Source organism: Nuphar pumila, chromosome 1, assembly GCF_984573655.1.
Source record: "Nuphar pumila chromosome 1, dmNupPumi1.hap1.1, whole genome shotgun sequence".
NCBI lineage: Eukaryota > Viridiplantae > Streptophyta > Magnoliopsida > Nymphaeales > Nymphaeaceae > Nuphar > Nuphar pumila.
In genome coordinates, this window is record NC_143249.1 from 174,284,931 (window position 1) to 174,311,234 (window position 26,304).

Sequence of the window (26,304 nt, forward strand, 5' to 3'; positions counted from 1 at the left end):
GCGACGTTTTGCACTTCCGAAATGCGCTTCGGGGAAGCACGCTTCCCTGCTTGGCTAGGCGTTTCCGGTAACTCTGGGTTGAACATTTATCAACCTTTCTTGCATCAAAAGGCATTTTCTGTAACGCCTCAAAAATCCAGGACTTGTAACTTTTAGAATAGTTTAGAAAGCTTTAAAATCATACAATAATCAGAGTTTAAATAGTACTTTAGCGGAAAATGATATTTTTAAAACCACAAGTCAATGAACCTTGAGCGCATTACAGCGTAAACTTTCCTTTACCGAATTCCGCACGACTATTGAAATCAAAGCGTTTTTAAAATGCAATTTCAATGATTTAGAATTTGTTTGTTGAAACCAAGAAGAAGTTTACTAAAACAATTTTAGTAACTCAAGGTTTAATAAAAAGAGAAATTTGAAATACACTTTATACCAAATTTACCAACATGTCCTCAGGTGCGAAACGTCAGGGAAAATGCTCTATCTTGAACTCATCGCGCCATCGTGTCATCGCAGAGTGTATCACCTATACATCACCTGCCAATAAAATGGGTCAGTTTCACTAAAAACTGGTAGGTGCACATACAAGACGATATAGAACATAGTTAAGCAAAATAATTTAATATGTCAAGTAGACAGGCAATTATATAGCGATTTAATTTCAACAGATTCATGGAACAACTATCATGAGTAAAATGCTAAAACTAATACAAGCATTTCACTGGCACATGTAAGCTAATTATTATAAGCAAAGCATTGCATAAGCAAGCAAAATACGATGCTACATCAACCACACACACAATTTCATAAGTATTGAAACCCGTTGCATGCTATAGCTTTCATACGTGCATAACTCAACAAATTGTGTGATCGGATTTAAATTATGTTTCGATAATAACTGGCCAAGTGGGTACGCACAAGGCACGACTCTAGAAACAGCCTAGACTGATCTGGGGGTTTATTATGCTATGTATTTTAAGATAACCCGGATAGTTGACTAAGTCTGCACCTAAGGGGACGATCGCTGAAAGGGAAATGGTTCCACAAAAAGAAACCCCAACAGATATTATCTGCAAAAGAATTAATACAACACAGCCTGGCAAGATAAGTCTTGAATTCACTTCAACAACATTTTTCATATTTCATGATGCAAGGTCATCTCAGATCTCTCGTCCGATCAACAAAGTACTTAACATGTTGTGCATGTCTAAAAGTACGCTATACTAAACCAGGGAGGTGTGTGGGCTTCTCAAAAGGAACACCCAACACACAACTTCATAACGATCCAAAGAATAAAGGAGTGCTCATTTGACACGATTCATCCTTAAAAGCCATAATGCCACATTAAGTCATTCACGCAAGGCACAACACTACCAATCTTACGTCCAAAATTTATCTTAGTATCGACATGTGACACTAGATTGATAAATAAAGAATGGGTCCTTCAACAGAACCCCACTCATTCATATGCCCATGCTCCTGATCGGGGTTATTCGAATTGGGTCGCAACTCGAATCGGGGTTATAAAATATTTCTCCCAAGTGTGTGGACCTGGGAGGGCCTATATGTGACTTCGAAATCCGACAGGACTTAAAACTTAACTTTGCAAAAGTTGTGCACTTTGAAGAGCCCTGGGTTCGCAGAAGGAAATCCTCTTTAAAAGAACTATAGCGCACAAGTACAACTTCTAGTGTTTTGAAAATAAGTGATAACAGGATAGGCACAAGACTACATTTATGTAAGTACATATTTACCATGAGTGTGAGCCAGTGTTATTAAAAACGCGCCTCAAGGCGCAAAAAGCGCGCCTCGCCTTAAGGCGAGGGCCTTTGTGCCTTGAGGCACAAATGCACAGAGGCGTACGCCTCAGAGGCCTTGAGGCGTACGCCTCGAGGCGAGGCACGTCTCAGGGTGAGGCGTGCACGCCTTATGATTATGGTCAAATGAGGGTCAAAGCCCTCATTTGACCATAATTAAAATCTTGCCCCCGACCCTAACGAGGGTCGGGGGCCCTAAATAGTCTCTCACAATCTCTCCCTCTCTCTCGCAGCCTCTCTCCCTCTCTCGCAGCCCCTTTCCCATCTCTCTCTCTCTCTCTCGCAGACTTTTTTTTTAATGACAAGGAACTCTCGCTGAGAACTGGGTCACTTAATGGGGGAATCCCACTGAAAGGTAAACCCTGGGTGGGGTCACCAACACCCAAGCCATTACAGAGCTACTGGGAATTCTGTGAGGTCAGGGGTACCCTTTACCGACCCCTTAGATGCTGTTCAGCCATGCGAAACCACCGATGGTTCTCTCAGAGGGAACTTGTGCTTACTCCATTGTCCATTTTGTATGCTCTAGATGCTGTTTTTCTAGAAAATGGATGGCTCAAAAAAAACTGTGGGATCCATAACAGTAAGGGAAGAAGCAAAGCAAGGAAGGAGAATATGTAGTCAGTGCACGTCTCCTTGAGTTGGGACGTTGCAAGTTCGAACCCCAAATGGTATGGTTGTATTAATTGGTAGGGGTCTGCCTAACCCCAGCTTTCGCTGTCGATAAAGAATAAGTAGTTATAAATTGAACAAGCAGCTGCTGAATTTGTTCAAGCAACTGAGAGTGAGCAGCTGTCATTGGGTCAGAGGAAGTCAGTCTCAAAAGCATGACTTAGGACCAGTAGAGCAAATTTTCTCATTCCCAACAGTATTACCTGTGGATGGTGCAGAAATAACAAATTTCTTCTTTTTTCAAATTGAGACGTATACATCATTTGTTTCAATTTCAACTCCTTATGATAGAATTCACCTTATGGTGCTCATCTCAATGTCAGAATGGTATAGAGTAGACCACCTCACTGCAACCAACACTAAATCGTATGCAACTCTACTTTATTTGTCTCTTCAGCCATAATCTCAACTAAGGTCTAAGTCAAAGAAAAAAAAGCCACTATAAACTATAGCAATTCTTACATTATCATGTTGCCTTGATTTCCTCCAGTTGATGTCTCTCTCATTGATGTTTTGCTTCAGTTTTTTCTCTCAACATTGCAAATATTCTGTGAAGTATGATTAGTTATTGTTGATATGAAATTCTGTGCAGAATTCTGTCTCCTAGTTCTGTTTCCCGTGAATTAATGTACCCCAGAAAAGATACTAATATAAGCTAAGGTTTTGTCTAAATTTTTCTTTCTATAAAAAAATATAGACATTATTTTTCTTTATACTAATTATCTCATATTTTTTTCTGTATTTATTTGAGATTTTTTATTTCGTGTTGGTTGGTGCTTCATCAATAAAACATTTCTTATTTATTTATAATTTTAGATAATTTTTATAGTTTTTATAAGATTAAATTTTTTTTTGAGGCTTACGCTTTGCGCCTCGAGGCTTACGCCTCGCCTCATATTTTGGTGGAGCACCTCGCTACGCCTCAATGCTTTTCACAACACTGGTGTGAGCATATGCAGGTTATAACATGTCAACAAACAACTCTCGACTTGCGATGCCACACATCGAGGGAAAAACGCATAAGTAACACACGAGGTGCCAAACCATACCTTGACCACTTAGATAGGTAGACACATAAGGTCATAAGTAATACATGAGACACGAAGTCGTACCTCACTCAAAGGAAATATGCAGCCATAAATGTATACATGCAAACAAGGGCATATGTATTTCAAAAAGTACGAAACCACACCTCAAATTCATAAACAACTACGCAAAATAATAATCGAAGAATGAAATTGTACATCAACCCATAGGACGTACAAACAAGTATATATGCAAGCAATTAAGGGCATAAGTATTGCAAAAAGTGCGAAACCACCTTCAACACATAAGCAAATACGCAAATTAATATTCAAAGAGTAAAATCATACCTCGACTCATAAACATGCAGACAAGAATAATACGCCACACAAAAACAATATAAATCTAAGTACAACTAGCATGGACATCTTAATTATTTCAACTTAATTAGATCTATTGCCCCTTGTGCGACTTTACCCTACCTTGGGATGTCGTGCAGTTGCGTACGCCTACGCGTGAGGATAATACGAGGGTCGGCCCACGGAGCACGAACGTGACCTGTTGCGTAAACTGCAAAGGTACGTTATTAGTATGCATTTAAATGAATAGGAAAAACGACAACAAAGGATTGGGGTCTCGACTTTTCTGCAAAACAAGGCAGGGATCAACGATCCCTGCTGACCTGAAACAGAATGGGGTAGGGTCTAATGACCCATGCTGCCAAAAGAAACAGGTGCAGGGGCCATCGGCCCCTGCCGGATATCTAAAAAAGGGCAGGGGCCATCGGCCCCTGCCAGACGACTAAGAGAGGGGCAGGGGCCATCGGCCCCTGCTGGGTTTCCGAAAAGGGAGGCAGGAGCCGAAGGCTCCTGCTGGCTTTAAAGGAAGGGCAAGGGCCATCGGCCCCTACCAGAAAGAGAAATGGAATGAGCAGAGAGAGGGGAGCGCAGGGGCCAAAGGCCCCCTGCGGCTTTCAAAGAGGAGGTAGGGGCCAATGGCCAATGGCCCCTGTCGTTCATGGAGAAAAAGGGCAGGGGCCATCGGCCCCTGCTGGTCTTTAAAAGAGGAGGGCAGGGGCCAAAGGCCCCTGTCGGTCTTGGAAGAAAAATGGCAGGGGCCATCGACCCCTGCTGGGTTTTAAAATAAGAGGGACAGGGGCCGATGGCCCCTGCCGGAAGGTAAGAGAGAGAGAGAGAGAGAGAGAGATCAGGGAGGCAGGAGCCACCAGCCTCCTGCCGACCCCCTACGCAGGTCAAGGAAGAGGGGAGGGTGACAGGGGGACGACCGACCTCCTGTCGGTCGCCCGATCTCCCACGGGGAAGAGAAGGGGGTCCGCAGGGGCCATTGGCCCCTGCCGTCACTCCGGCGTACCCCCAGAGACGGGGGTCCCGTAGGCCCCCTGTCGGTCTCTGATGGCTACGCAGGGCGCGGCAGGGGCCGTGTGCCACCTGCCGGCCCACCTGTGAATCCCAAAGAAGGGGGAAAAAGAGGGAGGTGAAGAGGGTGGAGACGGCGTACCTGGAAGGGGCGGATCGCCGGCGGTGGTCGCAGCGGCGGCGGCGATCGGACCAGCAGGAGGAGGCGTCGGTAGGTTTGCCGGCGAGGTTGTCGCCTGCAGGGAACGAGAAGGGGGGCGGGGCATCGATCCTCCCCTCCCGCAACGCTCTTTAAAGAGCTCGGGGAGGGGCGACAAAAGGGGAAACCCCGATGGGTTTCCCTTATCGGGTCGAAGGCGCGGTGGGGGGTGCGGCGCACAGGAGAAAGGGTTTTCTCAAAACCCTTTCCCTTGTGTCGGGTTTTTTAAAAACCCTAACGACGATGAGCCCGGGTCGGGTCCGGACCCGACCCGGCCCGGGTCCGATAAATTTTTTTAAATGCGGTTTTACATTTTCACTCATACAGAATGAGCCGTTCATGCATTCAGCTCATTAAAACCACAAAATGTTAGTCCATAACATCCAAAAAGTCCTCTAGGAAAATGGCTTTATGGCATCAGCCACCATGACTGTTGGTGAAAATGACACCCTAGTCTTTTGCCTTTTTATGATCTATCAGTAGCATTCTCGAACATTTAGAAGGGTCTGACAGCCTTTTTAATATTATGCTCCATGCACATATTCACGTGAATGTTATTATGCTCTTTAATAATATTGGTCAATGTCCTATGCTTTTTCATTTCGTTTAGGAGTTTGTAACATAGAAATTGGGCTCCAACATATAGCCAACTCTTTGTATCCTTTCAATTTGGGGCAGAGGAAAAGATCTATCAGTTTCAAGTGTAGGAAACTTGGGCAGTTGTATAATGAGGCTGTAAATGATTGGTCTATTGAAACATTGCTTCCAACAGCGGCACAAGATATGTTGGAAATGAAAAAGGGTTGAAGGGCATAGATGGTTAGTTCAATTGAGTAGCTGTTGTTTAAATGATTTTTGATACATTAACTGGCAATGTTCTATCCACCCTTCTGTCTTTTTTCTTTTAAACTTAGGCTTTGCCTTGAGACTTTGTGCTATCCATTTCTGCCAGACACAAGTTGTCAACTTTGTGAGCTATTTGTGCTACTTCCTGTTTTCTTAGAACTAACATTTAATATTGCCATTATTATTTGCTCAATTACATTTATCATATTTTATTCTTGAGACCTGCTGCTTCCATTGTTTCCAAACTTAAGCCAACAAGTGGAGTGCACCATTGGTGTTACCTTATGTAAACTAATCATGTTTACCTGGCTTTATTCTTTGTCTGCTTGATTACAAATTTTTATGGTCGATTGCTTTGTTTGGAACTGTTAAGGTCCTCAGGCAATTCATGGGACCAATAATGGCTCGACCAATTTTGCCATCCAAGGAACAAACCTCAGTTTTTCCATCATGAAACAAGGAAGGGTTGTGCCTATCCTCAATGATTGTTCCCTACACATTCCTAAGGGACAGTTCTGGATGTTGCTTGGTCCAAATGGCTGTGGCAAATCAACCCTTCTAAAGGTATCTCTCTCATGACTTTGACTTTTTGCAGTTATGGGTTTATATATGAAGTGCTGTGGATGACTAAATGTGCAAGTTATATTTTAATGGCCTTACATGTTTATCCATGTACCATATCATATGTAAGTGCTACAGATAACTATATGTATAGGCTACCTTTATCATATGTAAGTGCTACAGATAACTATATGCATAGGCTACCTTTTAATAACCATAACTGTTCAAGGATTTATTTTAAGTTGTTTCTGGTAATAGTGTCCCTTACATTGTTTTATTGTCAAAAATTTGACATTTTGATTTGCCGTCAGTTTTTTTGTATCGTTATTAGCTTTTGACATTGCTTTTATATTTGACCATACAATCTTTAGTTCAGTTAAGTTCAATTGTGCTTCATCCAAGACTAGATTATGGAGGTCAATAGAGCACTCTAAAGTTAAGCATGCTTTGGATCAACATGTTTGTATGCTAGTTTCTTTGTGAAGGTCATTTTGCAAAATCTGCCCCCTTAGTGTTACTAAAACTCACACATGCAGGAAAATAAAGAAAATATTTAACATGGATAGGCAGGTTATGCCTACATCCGCGACCCCAATACTCTCTTCCTCTCTCAACTTGAACGTGAGGAAGAGTTTCCCTTATATGCAAAACCTTTACAATCCAATAGAAGCTGTTTACAATGAGTTTCCATAGAAGTAGGTTTCTTTTCTGAATTGGTTTCGTTATAAACCTTACAATCTGACTGTATATCATTAGAAACTTTCTTGATTGCCTTATCTTGAGTTTGCTTGATCAACACGTTGGAACTCCTGTAGACATGAATTTGGATCACAACCACCACCTTGATGTTTTGGAACCCTCTAGGCATGTTTTGTATTTGATGAAACTCGGTTCTCATTTCAAGAATCTGAGCCTAAACTGAATCCATCTTCATCCGACTCCATCAACCAAATCAGCTCTCTTACCTATAACTGTACCCTTAGTTCAAGCTCATGAATCGGCCACAGACCATGACTTGCATGAAGATCAACCTTAAAATATTCAAACTGAACCTATTTCTCCCATTCCTGAGTCTCAACAAGTAGAAAAACTTGTTTCTGCATGTATAAATTAACTATATAAATTATTGCACGAAACTTATTTTTCTGTTCCAACTTCACCGATTCTATCGGACCTCTCGGTATTGACTTCTATATCCAAACAAAAGGAAAGAGGTTGAGTTTTTTCTGTTTTTCATTTATTTATCCTCTTGCCCTATTTCATCAAGTATCTCTGGAAACAGGATGTGCAAACACTCAAATGTTCACAATATATTGTTCGCAACTCATCTCCTTGTTTGACAAATGGGCCATTCCTATACAATAATCACAATGTAGCGGGTATAGTTTAGTGGTAAAAGTGTTATTCGTTCTATTACCAATTGAAATAGTTAACCATTCTTTCAGTTTGATACATTCATATTCCGATTAAAAACTTTATTTCTTACAAGGGTTTAATCCTTTCCTATCAATGCCACAATTGGGGAAGAATATACACTTTCATGATTTGCATCCAAAAACTGGGATTATGAAATCGTGAAGCATAATTTTTTTTAGTTCTCCAATTAGATAAGTATGAGTAAAAGATCTATGGATCAAGATACAAGAGTGTTTTTAATCATAACTAGATCAATTTTTTTGAAGGGGAGATTGAATTCAAATAGCTATTAAACAAAGACTTCGGTTTACTGGGGTCATCGACATATATATTGTTTTAGCTCGGTGGAAATAAGATTCTTTTCCTAAGGATTCATGTCACTAGAAATAGGGAACAAAATAGCTAGAATAGAAGGATTCTTATAATAACCCTCCCCTCTTCTAGGGGATCATCTAGAAAGTGAATAGCTTTGGATTAGATACATAGGTGTTATGGATCAAATTTTTCTTATTCCGATTTGCTTTGCTATGACTTCCTTAGACAAACTCATGGGCCCAACTTGAGTGGAGATATTTGAAAGTTCAATAGAATAGTTTCGAGAAGCTTTTCAACCACTTTCTTCTGTCGTGCCCACAAGTGTTTACATAGAAAAAGATCTGGTCATTCAATGTGGATTCACTCTGTATAATAGAAAACACAAGCTAATTGCATTCAACATTGGAGCTGCTACATGTTTGTGAGAACACTCGTCTTGCAAACCTCTGCAGCTCAGGAATATGACTGCAGTAGAACTCCCATCATACCACATGCCTATACAAGACAATTACAAAAACATCATGAACCCCTTTCACAGGTGAATCTCAATGAAAGTTAGAAACTGGGTGTGTACAAATTTCTGGCTTGCATGACCTCATCAAATCGAAATGCTCCCATCTCCCTTTTAGTTCTGGTCAACTGTAGCACAATTGTGTGGAAAATAGGCTGTGTGGGTCATACCAAGCATTAATAGAGGCCCTGACTCTGGATCATCCAACATTGAGTCTCACAAAGTACAGGTTCAGATAAGCCCCTGCAACATGTATAGGTCTATGGAACATGCCAGTCCACCTCCTATCCGATATGTTAAAGGACTCTATCCAAAACATCAATGTGGTGGTTGTGATCCAAATTCATGTCCAGAGGTTTCCAATGTGTTGATCAAGCAAACTCGAAATAAGGCAATCAAGAAAGTTTCTAATGATGTACAATCCTCAGAATGTAAGGTTTCCAAAGAAACCAATTCAGAAAAGAAACCTACTTTGTGAAAAAACAGTAAACCAAACAAACAAACTACTTGATTCACTATCCAAAAAGTTGGGTGTCCAAGATGCTGATGCCACTTATCAATACTTATCCTTTCTTCGTCACAAACCTCCTTTCGACCAATCGACAACTTGATCTGGTACAACCCATGATCACTCTTGCCCCACATGATTTCTTTCCTCATTACCTGGTCCTTAACACAACAAAAATTCGGGTGAAATTCAAATATAACTTGGTTATCTCAAGAGAACTTATTTACAAAAAGTAAATTTCGAGCAACTTCGGGATCCCTGTAGAACATCATTAAGCATAACCGAGAATATGAAACTGAAAAACTTGTGGACCCAATGTTACTAATACCCAAACCTGTACCATTTGCTATTTTAATAACGTCATGACCTTCATAGGGAGCATGTACTGACAGGTTATTCAGGTCATACATAATATGATGTGACACACCTGAATCAGGATACCAACTTCCTTTTCTAGAAACGGATGGAGCAATGTGATAAGCTTGCGGCTGATTGTTATTTCCAATGTTCCCAGGATTTGCACCGAGATTGCAGTTGATTTAGAAGCAAGACTTAGCCATATGCCCAGGTTTTTCGTAGTATTGGCACAAGATTCTGTTCCTGTCTTGATCTGGCCGATTATTCTGTTGTTGTTCACATCCCTAACCTCTACTTTTATTCTGGCCAAACTGACGATTGCCACAACCACCATTGTTAAATTGGCGAGGCTGCTGATTATAGCCTCGCTGCTGAACATATTTCACAACAGGGGTGGACGGTTTAGATTCATAATCAGCAAGCCACGACTCTTGCATCAAAAGCAAACCATGTAACTCGGTGACAGTGATAGGATCACTATGAGTGGATATAGTGGTCCTGAAAGCCGAGTATTCAATTGGAAGACCACGTAGAAGATGCAACACAATATTTCGTCATTGACAGGTTTAGATGCCATTGAGAGTTGGTGGGTGATCATTTTCGCTCTTTGACAATATTCATCAATGAAACAAGTCCCCTTTTTGATGGTTTGAAGCTGTTCTTTTAACTGCATTACACGAGATCGAGAATGAGCAACATAGTTTTTTTTGAGTGTGCTCCAAACCTTATAAGAGGTCTTCAATCTGACAATCTGAGCATGCGCGCTTTCAGACAATGAAGATATCATCTAGCTCAGTAGTAGCTGGTCTTGCCTTAACCAAGCATAGTATTCGTGGTTAGCTTCTTGAGTCTTGCCATCACTTGAAGCTTTAGTCGCAGGAGGACAAGGTTTTGAGCCATCAATAAACCCATGCAAGTCGTATGACAACAATAGAGGGGTAAACTGATATTCCTTCATCCGAAAATTATCTACTCTGAGTTTTGTGCTAAAAAAGTATTGCAAATTTGATGGGGCTGGAAGCATTGGAGGTGAAGTTGAAGATAAACTTAGCTGTGAGGAGGCCATGTCTGAAAACGAAAGTCATGCGCTGCAAAGAAGGCTATTTTTCTATGGAAGACACCACCACTCTCAATGACGATCAAGATTAGTTGAGGACAACAAAGACCAATGACAAGGAACGTATCAGACCCTGTGCTCTGATACCATACTAAAATTCACACGTGCAGAAAATAAAGAACAGATTTAACGTGGTTTGGCAGGTTATGCCTACATCCACTGCCCCAATACTTTCTTCCTCTCTCAACTTCAATGTGAGAAAGAGGTTCCCTTTTATGCAAAACCTTTGCAATCCAATAGAAGTTGTTTACAATGAGTTTCCTTACAAATAGGTTTCTTTTCCGAATTGGTTTCTTTAGAAACCTTACAATCTGAGGACTGTACATCATTCAAAACTTTCTTGATTGCCTTATCTTGAGTTTGCTTGATCAGCACGTTGGAACCCTCTAGACATGAATTTCGATCATAACCACCACCTTGATGTTTTGGGTTGGCTCCTTTAACAAGTGTCTGAAATTTCGAACTTGTTAGGCTCAGTACTAGGAGATATTAGATTTTTTGTTCCTGTAAAGTACTATCATATCATGTGCGCGTCTTATAATATTTTCTCCAGTGGTGCTGATTATGTACGCTAGGAGGTTTTTAGACCATAACTGTAATTGTTAGGACTCCCTTAAGGCATATGATGTAAAACCCACGTTAAAAAAAAAAAAAATTATCGGACCCGAGCCGAGTCGGGTCAGGACCCGACCCGGGCCCGTTATCGGCAGGGTTTTAAAACCCAACACAGAGGGAGGAAAACAAATCCTCTCCCCTGTGCGCCGCACCTCACTCATGCCGCTCCACCCCCCCCCCCTCCCCCTCGACAGCAGGATAAGGGAAACCCTTTTAGGGTTTCCCCGAAGATCGCCCCAAGCTCTTTAAGAGCATCCCGGGAGGGGAGGGGAGGTGCACCTCCCTTCTCTTCTCCTCCTCCTCCTCTCCTCCCGACGCTGCTGCCTCTCTCCAATCGCCGCCATCGACGACCTCGCAAGTGAGCCGACATCGACGACGGCGCCCCCTTCCTGGTACGCCCTCTATCTCCTCGGCCTTCTCCTCCCCCGCCTTCTAATCCTCTTCCCGCTCCCTCTGCATCTATCAGAGGCCCGACAGGTGGCCTACGAGGCCCCTGTCGTCTCCCTCTCTCCCTTGAAGTCACCCCTGCGGCACCCTCCTTTTCTTTTTTTTTCTCTTGAAGGGTGGCAGGAGATCGACACCCCCCTGTCGCACCTTCCCCCTTATTTCGCCGCTGTTCCGTCAGGCAGGGGCCGGACCCCCCCTGCCATTATTTCGTTTTGTCAGGCAGGGGCCGAGGCCCCTGCCAGTTTTTGTTTTGTCTGGCAGGGACTGAAGCCCCTGCCATTCATTGTTTTGCAGGGGCCGAGTTCCTTGTCGTCCAGTATTGTCAGGCAGGGATCCAAGTCCTTGCTATTTGTTGTTTTCGTGAGGCAGGGGCCGAGGCCCCCGCCATTGGTTGTTTTGTCAGGCAGGGGCCAAAGCCCCTGCCATTTATTTATTTCGTTAGGCAGGGGCCGAGACCCCTGCCGTTTGATGTTTTGGCTGGCAGGGGCCGAGACCCCTGCCGTTTGATGTTTTGGCAGGCAGGGGCCGAGACCCCTGCCGTTTGTTGTTTTAGCAGGCAGGGGCCGATACCCCTGCCGTTTGTTGTTTTGGCAGGCAGGGGCCTCGGCCCTTGCCATTTACTGTTTTGTCAGGCGGGGGCTGAGGCCCCTGCCATCCGCTGTCCTGTCAGACAAGGGCCGAGGCCCCTGTCATTCGTTGTTTGGTCAGTCAGGTGCCGATACCCCTACCACTCATTTGATTCCGCCGATAGGGCAGGTCTTACCACTGCCCTTCTATTCTTTTTGTCAACTACGTCATTATAACTCTCACACTCTTGCAGATTTACGCAATAGGTCCCGTTCGTGCTTCGCGGTCGAACCCTCGTATTATCCTCACGCATAGGCGTACGCAGCTACACAACATTCCGAGGTAGGGTAAAGTCGCACAAAGGGCAATAAATGAACCTATTTAAGTTGAAATAATTAAGATGCCCATGCTAGATATGCTTAGATTTATATTGCTTCTGGATTGCATATTTTCTTGTCTGCATATTTATGAGTCAATATATGATTTTACTCTTTGAGTATTAATTTGCGTATTTGCTTATGTGGTTGAAGGAGGTTTCGTACTTTTTGCAATACTTATGCCCTTAATTGCTTGCATATATACTTGCCTGTACGTTCCTATGGGTCGATGTGCAATTTCATTCTTCGATCATTATTTTGCCTAGTTGCTTATGAGTTGAGGTGTGGTTTCGTGTTTCTTGAAATACATATGCCCTTGTTTGATTGCACATTTCCTTTGAGTGAGGTACGACTTCGTGTCTCGTGTATTACTTATGACCTTATGTGTTTGCCTATCTAAGTGGTCAAGGTATGGTTTTGGTACCTCGTGTGTTACTTATGTGCTTTTCGCTCGATGTGCGGCATCGCAAGTCGAGAGTTGTTTGTCGTCATGTTATAACCTGCATATGTTGACACTTATAGTAAATATGTACCTACATAAATGTAGTATTGTGCCGATCCTGATTTCACTTGTTTTCAAAACACTAGAAGTTGTGCTTGTGCATTTCAGTTCTTTAAAAATGAGTTTCCTTCTGCGAACCCGGTGCTCTTCAAAATGCACAACTTTTGCAAAGTTAAGTTTTAAGTCCTGTCGGATTGCGAAGTCACATTTGGGCCTTCCCAAGTACACACTTGGGAGAAATGTTTTATAACCTTGATTCGAGTTGCGACCCAATTCGAATAACCCCGATCAGGGGCATGAGCCTATGAATGAGTGAGGTTCTGTTGAAGGACCCATTCTTCATTTATCAATCTAGTGTCGCATGTCGATACTAAGATAAATTTTGGATGCAAGATTGATAGTGTTGTGCCTTGCGTGAATGACTTAATGTGGCATTATGACTTTTAAGGATGAATCGTGCCAAATGAGCACTCCTATATTCTTTGGATCGTTATGAAGTTGTGTGTTGGGTGTTCCTTTTGAGAAGCCCACACACCTCCCTTGTTCAGTATAGCGTACTTTTAGACATGCACAACATGTTAAGTACTTTGTTGATCGGACGAGAGATTCGAGACGACCTTGCATCATGAAATATGCAAAATATTGTTGAAATGAATTCAAGTCTTATCTTGCCAAACTATGTTGTATTGATTCTTTTGTAGATAATATCTGTTGGGGTTTCTTTTGTGGAACCATTTCCCTTTCATCGTAGTTGTACTTTTGACAAGTACGACCGTACTTTTTGACAAGTACGTCTTCTTACGTTGCGATGATTGGATGAGTAGGTTGTGGCAACCTTGACGAGTGCAAATAACAAAATGCTAAGATCACTTAAATGGGTGATGATTTCGCCTTCACCGGCAAGATACTCGAGTTTGGTCGAAAGACCAGAGTATGTAGAATGGGTCTTCAGTTAACTACCCCTGATGTACTCATTCGAACCGCTGACTCCTGTCAAGAGAGAGGACGGGAAAGTACAAAAACTTCGATGGACAAGCCAGTAATGGCAGTTACGAGCAAAAGACTCGGCTTCCACAGTCATCGGAGTTAGGGGAAAGGGACTACCATAATTATCCTAGGTGGTAGCTCTCCATGTTCGGGATGCATCCATTGTTTATGCTGCTTTGGGGATTTCTCTCTTGGTCACTGACCGTCCCCTTAGGTGCGGACTCAGTCAGTTATCCGGGTTATCATAAAATACATAGCATAATAAACCCCCGGATCAGTCTAGGCTGATTCTAGAGTCGTGCCTTGTGCGTACCCACTTGGCCAGTTAATATCGAAACATAATTTAAATCCGATCACACAATTTGTTGAGTTATGTGCGTATGAAAGTTATTGTGTACAACAGGTTCAATACTTATGGAATTGTGTGTGGTTGATGAAGCATTATATTTTGCTAGTTAAATTTCTTATGCAGTTCTTTGCTTGTAATAGTTAGCCTACTTGTGCCAGTAAAATGCTTGTAATAATTTTAGCATTGTGCTCATGATAGTTGCTCCGTGAATCTGGTGAAATTAAATTGCTATATAATTGCCTGTCTACTTGACATATTAAATTATTTTGCTTAATTATGTTCAATATTGTCCAGTATGTGTACCTACCAGTTTTTAGTGAAACTGATCCATTTTATGGGCATGTGATGTATAGGTGATACACGCTGCGATGACACGATGGCGCAATGAGTTCAAGATAGAGCTCTTTCCGTGACGTTTCGCTCCTGAGGACATGTTGGTAAATTTGGTATAAAGTGTATTTCAAAATTTCTCTTTTTTATTAAACCTTGAGTTACTAAAACTGTTTTACTAAACTTCTTCTTGGTTTCAACAAACAAATTCTAAATCATTGAAATTGCATTTTAAAACCCTTTGATTTCAATAGTTGTGCGGAATTCGGTAAAGGAAAGTTTATGCTGTAATGCGCTCAAGGTCCATCTACTTGTTGTTTTAAAAATATCATTTTCCGCTGAAGTACTATTTAGACTCTGATAATTGTATGATTTCAAAGCTTTCTAAACTATTCTAAAAGTTACAAGTCCTGGATTTTTGGGGCGTTACATATGATATAAGCACGTTGCAATTATTGTTTTTTCTAAAGTCCTTGCTATGATCCAAGTGATAAGATATATATGTAAAGATTAAATATCCAATATGTATACCAAAGATATACCTTTAATACAATAAAAAATACAAACAAAATAAAAGAAAAAAGGGTATACAAAAGGTATTCTAAGTACACCTAAGTATAGTTTGGTATACATACCCGACAATACATATATCTTAATGTATACTTTTAGGGGCAGAATAGGTATTTTATTTTTATGTTTTTTATCATTATTTAAATGACTAATTTTATATTTATATTTATTTTTTTATTGCTTTTGGTCAATCTTGGTTGACCAAGCTAGCTGCTCTAATGGCTAGTTTGATGATTAGTTAAAGTAGCCATTGGGATTTGCTTTAACGCTATGTCACATAGACACGACGAAATAGGGCACATACCTGTGCTGACACGGCCCAACATGCGTACGGGTACAGGGCGGGGCATGATTACATGGGCCTATGGGTTGGATTGGATTCAACTAAGACCCAACTTGAAACCCACAATTTCTATTTTTTTTTGTTTTTCCTTTTTTTTCTGTCGAAATCCTCCCCCTTCCCACCCTCGACAGCAGGAGAGAGAGAGAGGTGTATATATATATTTTCTTTTTTTTAAAATTATATTTTACCTTTTTTTATATTAAATCATATATATATATATATCCCATGTCGCCATACCCTCATTTTTTAAAATTTCCGTGTCGTACCCTCCATACCCGTACCCATGTGATATAGCTTTAACAACTAGTTTGAATAGTCAAACTAGCTGTTGGGATTTGCTATAATGGCAAATTTGAGTAGTCAAAATAGCCGTTATGCCTTTCTCTATGTATCGTTTACTCTTTTATTGTATAATTGAGAGAAGATGGATGTAAAATATGAGTGTGTGCTTGACTGTTGTGAGGATTTATTTTGTAACTTTTGTAGTTTTTTGTGACTAATAAAATTCTTTATTTTTATCCTTTATTGCTTTTATGAATATATGAGTTTGTTGTTTATCGTGTTTAGCTAAATGCATTATGTTAAATGCATTTAGTGTCACGGGCTTACTTTTTTCAATAAGTCAGTGCGGAGCGATGGTCCTTCCTTACCGCCGCAAGCCTTTATATCGCTCTGTCACGGGCGTAGAATGCTTCGCAAACCCGCGACCCGCCAAGCTGCCCAGCCTAACAGCCAAAGGCCGCGTACCAACACTTTTCCATGTGCTGAATCATTTTCATTGGCCCTGTGCAGCACCTCGTGCGCAGTTGCCTAGCGAAAGTTGATCAATCACATTTTCAAATGCATATTCTATGTAGTCCATGCCGCTTAGTGCATAGTCGTCTCATACCAACTATCATATCCGAAAAAGGCACAAACTTTGCCTTAGCCTTGAGTGCTATGGAGCGTATTGCGACTCCATGCGCACGACACAACAAAACCTCGCCACTGAAGGAACAAGACCTTGCGGCCCCAGTCCGAAGACCAGTTGATGATTGAACACCATAGCGAAGAGCACCACCCAGACTCATTCGCCGCCGCCTAGGCATTCACTCGCCTAGCCCCGAGTCATCATACTCGGTTGGAACCACCTAAGGTGATCCCTGGGGGAATTAGCCCTAACCCACATGCACCCTCGTTTGTCCAACCGCTACACGTGAAAAATCTTGCAAGTCGAGAGGTCCTTAACCAAATCTCCAAAGGCAACATCTTCTGATCCGCTGGCATTGTTTAACCAAACAACGCTCCATGTCTATGCTGCCATACAACGATGCACTGACGACGATATCGATGCCTATCGCATGCCATGCTACCACCACACGTCACCGATCAAGATAATACATACCGTGCATTCATACACTTGATGCATTTTTCACTCAGTAGAGCTCTGTTAAAATATGATTGTACACATATATATATATATATTTATATATATAGATCACGACACATACACATATATATATCTTACATATATATATATGTCTATGTGTCTATCTACATGTATAAATATATATATATATATATATTTATATATTTCCTTTGTAATACCCACTAGGGGTAAAATAGTCTTTTTACCCATTTCACGCCATGTATATTTTCCCCCTTTCCTTTTCCTTTTTCCTTTTCTTTTTCCTTTTTCCTTGGAAAAGCCCCCCTTGAGGGACGTTGGAGCCTCCAACGGTCACATTTGTGACCGTTGGAAGGGCTCCAACGTCCCTTAGGAGCCCTTCCAAGGGTCCTCTTCTTGTGCCTATAAATAAAGGGGTTCTCCCCTATTGTATGTATGCTTCTTTGAAGCCCTCTTGAGTGAAATATATTTTTTCACTTCATTTTGTGTGTTTTTACCACTTTTGTGGTTTGTTGTATTTTTGCCCATTAGTGGCTACTTGTGTATTGTGCGTACTTTGCTCTTGGAGATATCACTTCACTCATTCGGCACTTCATTACATGGTATCAGAGTTTGGTTAAGAAAGCTTCATCGGAATCTCACTTGACAAGTAATATCTATCCTCTCTCTTGCCTTTAAACCTTTTTGTTTATAAATGGCCGACAAGGATACCAAAATCGATCTCTGATTCAAATTGAATGGGACCAATTACCGAATGTGGGCGGCCGCTATGGAGAATAACCTCAAAGGTAAAAAACTTTGGGGGTATGTGTGTGGGACCATTCCAGAACCTCAATTGAAATTGACTAAGCTTGAAGGCAATGAGGAAAAAGCTTTGAATGAAGAAGAAAAAGAGAAGGCTATTTTTGACTTCTCTTCAAAAATGGAGGATTGGAAAAGTGAACATGCTAAAATTCTAGCATGGTTCATGAATAATGTGGATTTAAAGATTTGCGCCAATCTTGCAAATTTTAAGAAGGCCAATGAAGCTTGGTTCTTTATAAAAGGAATGTACACGCAAAGAGACCTTGCCAGGCATTTCTTTTTACAAGAAAAGGTAAGAGACACCAAGCAAGGTGATATGAGTATTAGGGACTATTATAGTGCCCTATCTTCTTTGTGGGATGAACTTGTTCTCCTTGAACCTCAATGGGAAGGTAGTGCTATTGCCATGAGGCAAGAACAAATGGAGAAAGAAATATTCTTTCAATTTATTCATGGGCTTCGTCCCGAATTTAAGCAACTTAGAGGATCCCTACTTCATAGAGCTTCTACTCCTCTAAGTGATATTTTGGCCGACTTATGTCAAGAAGAAACTCGTTTGGCCTTGAAAATAGATGTTGATGAAGTTCATGCCGTATCTAGATCCGACAATAATGTTAAATCATATAAACCACCCCATTTTTGGAAGAATAATGGTAGTGGAAGAAAGATTATTTGTCATAATTGTAATGAACCGGGTCATATTCGTCCGGATTGCCCTAAATTCAAAAGGAAGGTTGCTTCCGTTGGTGAAATTCTTCCAAATACAAATGAAGATTCAAAGAAGGATGAAGACATAAAGGAGTCCATTGCGCATCTTACAGAAACTCTTCAACAATTCATAAAGATGAACTCCTCTACATCATCTTCTTTGCCTTCCACTTCCGGTGTCGCCATTTCCTCTTTTCTGGGTATGTCTTCTTGGAACCTTGACTTGGGTGCCTCCTTTCATATGACCCCAAATGCATCGCTTTTATCAAAACCAAGTCTCAACAAATTTAAATCATATGTTTCAACCGCCGATGGAACTGTAAAAGTATCTTCAACAAGATACTTTAGTCGATAACGCAATAACCTTGAGAATGAATGTGTGAACATACACACCCAAGAACACTTGTGCATAACAAGCACAACACACCGAATCACAAATGTGCAAATGCACTCATAAGTTCATAAACAACTAAAGAGGTTGGGCTATAATCCCAAATCCCTTAAGAAAATACAAGAGGAGCTGCCCATATATATAGGGCTTTGAGGAGGCCTTGGGAGGGGCTCCACATAGTCGTTGGAGCCCCTCCAACGGTCACAAATGTGACCGTTGGAGGGGTCCAACGACTAGTGGGTTGGGCCCCTCCCAATGCAAGTACAATGCATTAAATGCAAAAAGAAAAAGGAATAAAGAAAAAAGAAAAAGAAAATAAATACAAAAACATATTCTCGAAAAAGAATATGTGTAAAATTCCTAAACTACCCTTACTAGGAATATATATATTTTATATATATAATTGGTAAATACATATACATATATTATATATATGTATATGTATTACCTTATATATATAAAATATATATGCGAAATTACAAGTTTTGATTACATAATTTAACACCCCCCCTCAAACTTAGGGCAAGATGACCGAAAGTTTGCCGAGAAGGAAGTTGAACCGCGGAGCGCACAAGGCTTTAGTAAAAAAATCTGCCAACTGATATTCAGACGTGACATAAGGGAGATCAATAACTCCTCAGAGATATGCTTCACGAACATAGTGACAGTCCATTTCGATGTGTTTAGTCCGCTCATGAAAGGTGTGATTCTTTGCAATGTAGATTGCACTCTTGTTGTCGCAGCATAGCTTGGTGGGTCCTTCAATTTTGATCCCCATGTCTTCTAGCAGTTGGTGAATCCAAACAATCTCCATGGTAGTAGTTGCCATGACACGATATTCAGCTTCAGTTGAGGAGAGCGACACCTTTTGTTGCTTCTTGCATCTCCACGAAATTAGTGAGTCTCCTAAGAACACACAAAAGCCAGTGGTGGAGTGACGGTTATTTGGGTCACCTCCCCAATCTGAGTCAGTATAAGCAATCAATTTTAAGTCAGAAGAAGAGGACAAAAAAACTCCCTTATTTAGAGTACCCTTTATGTATCTTACGACTCGTAAGATGGCACTCATGTGAACGGATGTAGGCGCATGCTGAAACTGACTTGCAGTATGGACTGCATGGGATATATCTGGTCTGGTAATACTCAGATACATCAGAGATCCTACAAGCTGTCTGTAGGGTGTAGGATCCAAAAGGGAAACCCCATCATCAATTTTCATCTTTGCTCCTACTACCGTAGGAGTTTCACAAAGCTTCTCATCTGTAATACCTGACCTGTCAATGATCTCAGAAGCAAGCTTAGTTTGAGATAAGAAATATCCTCTAAGGGAGTATGCTACTTCAATTCCCAAAAGATAAGTTAGAAAACCCAAGTCAGACATTTCAAATTTATCTTTTAAGATAGATTTTATACTCTTAACCCCGTTAGAATCACTCCCAGTGATGAGCATGTCATCAACATACAGAAGTAAAATTACAATCCCTGCATTGGATTTTCTAACAAATAGAGCAGTGTCAGTAAAACAAGAGGAAAAACCATTCTCAATCATAACAGAGTTAAATCTATCATACCAAGCCTTGGGAGCTTGTTTTAGGCCATAGAGTGCTTTCTGAAGACGAAGCACCTTTCCCTTAGGAGTCTCCATTCCAGGAGGAGCATCCATGTAAACTTCTTCGCTTAAGTTGCCATTTAAAAAGGCATTTTTCACATCCATTTGATAGATGTTCCATTTGTTGATAGAGGCAACAGTTATAAGACATCGAACAATGACCATACGAGCTACATGAGCAAAAGTTTCTTCATAGTCAATCCCATATTCTTGACTATATCCTTTTGCAACCAAGCGAGCTTTATACCTTTCAAGGGATCCATCACTTTTAGTTTTTACTTTGAAAACCCATCTGCACCCTATTGTTTTCTTGCCTTCAGGAAGATTTTGAAATTCCCAGGTTTTGGCTCTTCTTAGAGCCTCAAGTTCATTGTCCATGGCATTAATCCATTCAGGGCACTTTCGTGCTTCTTCAAAATTTCTAGGTTCTATATAAGAGTGGATGGCACTAAGGCAGACTCTATATCTTGGTGAAAAAGAGTAATAGGAAATGAACCTGGAAGGAGGCCTTCTACTTCTCTCAGTTCTACGAGGGATCACTTCATTCTGAGAGGCACTGGAACTGGCATCATTATATCTGTCAAGAGCACTCCTAAAGTTGTTTTGATCTCTATGAGAGTAGGTGATAGGGTCTCTAGGTAATTCAATAGGTTGATGTGACGAAGGAGGCAAGGAGATGTTTTCCTCGGTTTCAAATTCATTTGGGTTACTTTGATCTGACTCATTATCACTAGTATCATCATCTTTGTTCAGTAAATCAAATAAAAAAGAATAATCCATATTTTCATTATGGGGATCACTCACGTTTCTGGAAACATACAATTTATCACTTTTGATATCATAGCAACAAAACCCTTTTTGGGTTTCAGAATAGCCAAGAAAGGCACAAGGAATGGCTTTAGGAGAAAGTTTGTCATTCTTATCAGTGAGAACAAAACATTTACACCCAAAGACCCTTAACCTGCTATAATCAGGTTCCTTATCATACAGTTTTTCAAAAGGAGAAATTTTGTTTAAATTTTTCGATGGGAGTCGGTTTATGAGATAGACAGAAGTAAGGGCTGCCTCAGCCCAAAGATTTTTTGGAATGTTTTGAGAAATGAGCAAAGTCCTAGTTGTTTCAATGATGTGCATGTGCTTTCGTTCGGCTAACCCATTTTGTTGAGGGGTTTTCAGACAAGATTTTTGGTGAAGAATACCAAAATTTTCAAGATAACTCTTAAATTCATTTGAGAGGTATTCTCCTCCAGAGTCAGACCTAAAGATTTTTAAACATCCATTGAATTGATTTGAAATCATCATGTGAAAATTTTTAAAGGTTGAAAAAACTTCATGTTTATATTTAAGAAAATAGATCCAACAAAACCTAGTATAGTCATCCACAAAGATCACACAATATGAAAATCCTCCTTTTGACATTACCGGAGCCGGTCCCCATACATCGGAATGGACAATTTCAAATGGTTTTGTCGTAAACATGGATCTTTGAGGAAAAGGCAAACATTTCATTTTCCCAAGAATACATTCATTACACAAAAAGTCACTTTTACAAAGATGTTTAACAAAAGGCAAATAGGAGATTTTAACTATATTGGGATGACCCAATCTCTTATGCCATACATGAATATCTTTGTTTTGGACGACGTTGCAAAATTGACTCTTGGGAACTTGAAGAAAATCTACGTAGTAGAGGTCTCTTCTTCTAGAGCCTTCCCCAATCAATCTCTCGGACTGGCGATCCTGTATCCAACATTTATTAGAAGAAAATTTTATATCGCAACCATGGTCTGAGAGTTGGGAAACGGAAAGAAGATTTAGATTAAGGTTTGGGATAAAACGAATTTTTGGAATAAAGAAGTCTTGTTTTTCAAAATTACCTATTCCTTTAATCTCATGAGATGTTCCGTCCGCGGTTGATACAAAGGATGGAAAAGAATTTTTAGAAAAATTTGAAAGAGAGCAATAGCTAGGGGTCATGTGAAAGGATGCCCCGGAATCTAAAAGCCAAGATGTCTTACTGGGGGAAGAGGATGACATAGCGGCTCCGGAAGTACCTCCCTTGAGAAGAGGTTGTAGGGCTTCTACGATTTGTTGAAGAGAAAAAGACTCACTTGATGAAGAAGGTCGTTCTTCAACTTGAGATGCCATAGCCGTTGCAATCAATTTCTTCCATTTAGGACACAAAGGTTTGATATGTCCGGGTTCTTTACAATGATAGCAAGTCACTTTGCTATAGTCTCTTTTGCCATACCGATCATTTCCTCCTTGACCTTGATTCTTGAAATGAGGAGGTCTATAGGTCCTCATGTTATTTCCCGATCTTGACACGACATTAGCCATTTCACCATCTTCTTGAGTAGAGGAAGTAACAAGAATGCTAGGATTATTTTTGCCAATCCCCATACGGGTTTCTTCACCACTTAGCTTGGTGATAACATCTTCAAGTGAGGGGGATGTGAAGGCGGAGAGAAGAGAGGACCGAACTTGTTCAAATTCGGGTCTAAGGCCATTTAAAAAATTGAAGAACCGGTCTTCTTCAAGTTGTTTGTGCCTTAATTCGATTGCCTCACCACTCCATTTAGGTTCAAGGATTGCGAGCTCGTCCCAAATAGAGGATAATTCGGCAAAGTACTCCCGAATGGTCATGTCATTTTATTGGAAAGTCAAAGCCCTCTTTTGGAGAAAGTACTTGTGGGATAGATCTCTTGAGGTGTACATTTTCTCAAGATATACCCAAGCTTCGGAAGCCCTTTTAAATTTGATGATATTGGCATTTATCTTGGTCTCAACGGATGAAAAAATCCAAGATAAGATCTTGAAGTTCTTCATTTCCCAATCATCATGTTTCTTAGAATACTCTTCAAGGGCCTTTTGTCTTGCATCCCCTTCAAGGATCTTGATATCCCCTCCTTCAATAATGGTAATTTTGGGTTCCGGTTCCGGTATGGATCCATGAACGTAACCCCAAAGCCCCTTTCCTTTGATATGAGCTTCCATATTACCGGCCCAAACATCATAGTTTGAGCCATTAAGCTTAAACCCAAGAGAGAAATGGGAGTCTTTTTCGCCCATTAGAGAGGAAAGAAGGCAAGGGATAGTACGTACCTTAATTACTTTTCGCGTCTTTCTTGACAAGAGAGGCTCCTAAAATATTGCTCGAAGAAGGAGATCCTCTTTGATTTCAAAAAACTTGAAGGCACGCTTTTCGAGGAATGCAAGAGGAGGCGAATCACAATTCTTCTTCTTCAACGAGGCTCTGATATCATGTAAAGTATCTTCAACAAGATACTTTAGTCGATAACGCAATAACCTTGAGAATGAATGTGTGAACATACACACCCAAGAACACTTGCATAACAAGCACAACACACCGAATTACAAATGTGCAAATGCACTCATAAGTTCATAAACAACTAAAGAGGTTGGGCTATAATCCCAAATCCCTTAAGAAAATACAAGAGGAGCTGCCCATATATATAGGGCTTTGAGGAGGCCTTGGGAGGGGCTCCACATAGTCGTTGGAGCCCCTCCAACGGTCACAAATGTGTTGGGCCCCTCCCAATGCAAGTACAATGCATTAAATGCAAAAAGAAAAAGGAATAAAGAAAAAAGAAAAAGAAAATAAATACAAAAACATATTCTCGAAAAAGAATATGTGTAAAATTCCTAAACTACCCTTACTAGGAATATATATATTTTATATATATAATTGGTAAATACATATACATATATTATATATATGTATATGTATTACCTTATATATATAAAATATATATGCGAAATTACAAGTTTTGATTACATAATTTAATAGGATCATCCTTGGATGTTGAAGGCATTGAGAATCTTGAGAAAACTTATGATCAAAACAAATAATTTTTTGTTCCCGAAATCCGAATTATTCCAAAACTTAATTTAAATCTTTTTTCCGTTTCTCAAATTACCGATTTTGAATGTAATATCTCTTTTTCACCAATCCATTGCTATGTGCAGGATCTCCGGTCTGGGAAGCGGATTGGGCAAGGCCATAGAAGAGGGGATCTTTACTATATGGATTTTTCGTCTTTGTCGTCTAAATCATTTTGTAATATTGTTCAATCGAAAGATATTGAGACTTGGCATAAGAGGCTTGGACATCCTAGTATTTCCAAGTTGTATCTCTTTCCTTTTTTGGAAAAATTTTGTAATACAAATATATTTACATGCAATGATTGTATTCTTGGAAAGATTCATTCGCTTTCGTATTCGCATAGTAATTTTGTGTCAAAAAGATCTTTTGAACTTTTGCATTCTGATGTATGTGGGCCGGCACTCGTTATGTCCAAAGGGGGATATTCCTACTATGTTACCTTTATTGATGACTTTTCTAGATATACATGGGTATACATTATTAAAAACAAATCCGATGTCTTCAATACTTTTAAAGAATTCCATGTTCTTATTCAAAATCAATTTTAACACAATATAGCTATATTTAGATCCGATAATGGAGGGGAGTACATGTCTAAAGATTTTCAAAATTATTTTAAATCAAATGAAATTTTACATCAACGTTCTTGTCCTAAAACTCCGCAACAAAATGGTCTTGCGGAAAGGAAACATAGACACTTAATTGAAACCACAAGAACACTTTTTGTCTCAAAAAATGTTTCTAAAAATTTTTGGGCCAAAGCTCTTCTTACCGCAACATATCTTATCAATCGTATGCCCTCCTCTTCATTAAAGAATGTATCACCTTTTGAAAAAGTGTTCAAAATTACTCCCGATTTTAATAGACTAAGGATCTTTGGATGTAAATGTTTTGTGCTTATTCAAGGACAAGACAAATTATCACCAAAGGCCCTTGAATGTGTATTAATTGGCTATGGTGAAAATAAAAAAGGTTATAGATGCTATGATCTTCAAAATAATAAACTCTATGTGTTAAGAAATGTAAACTTTCTTGAGGATCAAAATGGTTTTGATATTCACACATCTAAAGAAGACATTGATTATTCCTTCCTATTTGATTTAGCTCCTAGAATTGAGTCCCTAGATACAACTATTTGTGATAATACTTGTGATGGGATCTTACATCATAATGACATACCTCAACATGATGAGGCTTTTCAAATTGAAAACCCTAATGATTTAAATGTATATACCCGGCGGTTAGGAAATGGCCATCAACCGGCCCTTGAAAGATATTCTCAAAACTTAGAAGAATTTATTGATGACAACCAACCTAGAAGGTCTTCTCGTAATAGTAGGCCATCACAAAAATTTGTATCGTATGAATCCTTTTCACCCAATTATAGAACTTGCCTCATGATGATATATTCGTATCATGAGCCTACCTCTTATAAAGAAGCTAAGAGTCATCCTCATTGGATTGAAGCAATGAGAATTGAATTAGAGGCGCTTAACAAAGCCCAAACTTGAAGCATTATTCGTCAACCATTAGGAAAAAAGGCTATTGGGTGTAGATGGGTATATAAAGTCAAAACCAAATGCGACGGATCTTTTGAAAGATACAAAACTCGTTTGGTTGCAAAAGGTTACGCTCAAGAATATGGGATAGATTATGAAGAGACCTTTGCTCCAGTTGCTAGAATGACTAGTGT

The 26,304-nt window shown here is 40.1% G+C and overlaps 1 protein-coding gene across 3 annotated transcripts in view; it reads left to right on the forward strand.

Moving 5' to 3' along the window:
- Positions 1-26,304, forward strand: part of ABCI10 (ABC transporter family protein) — a 42,216-nt gene that overhangs the window by 1,974 nt on the left and 13,938 nt on the right. For all 3 annotated transcript variants that reach the window (XM_090000105.1, XM_090000122.1, XM_090000113.1), the window contains exon 3: positions 6,307-6,497. In XM_090000105.1, the coding sequence (XP_089856231.1) occupies positions 6,307-6,497 (191 nt within the window). The remainder of the gene's footprint in view (positions 1-6,306; positions 6,498-26,304) is intronic.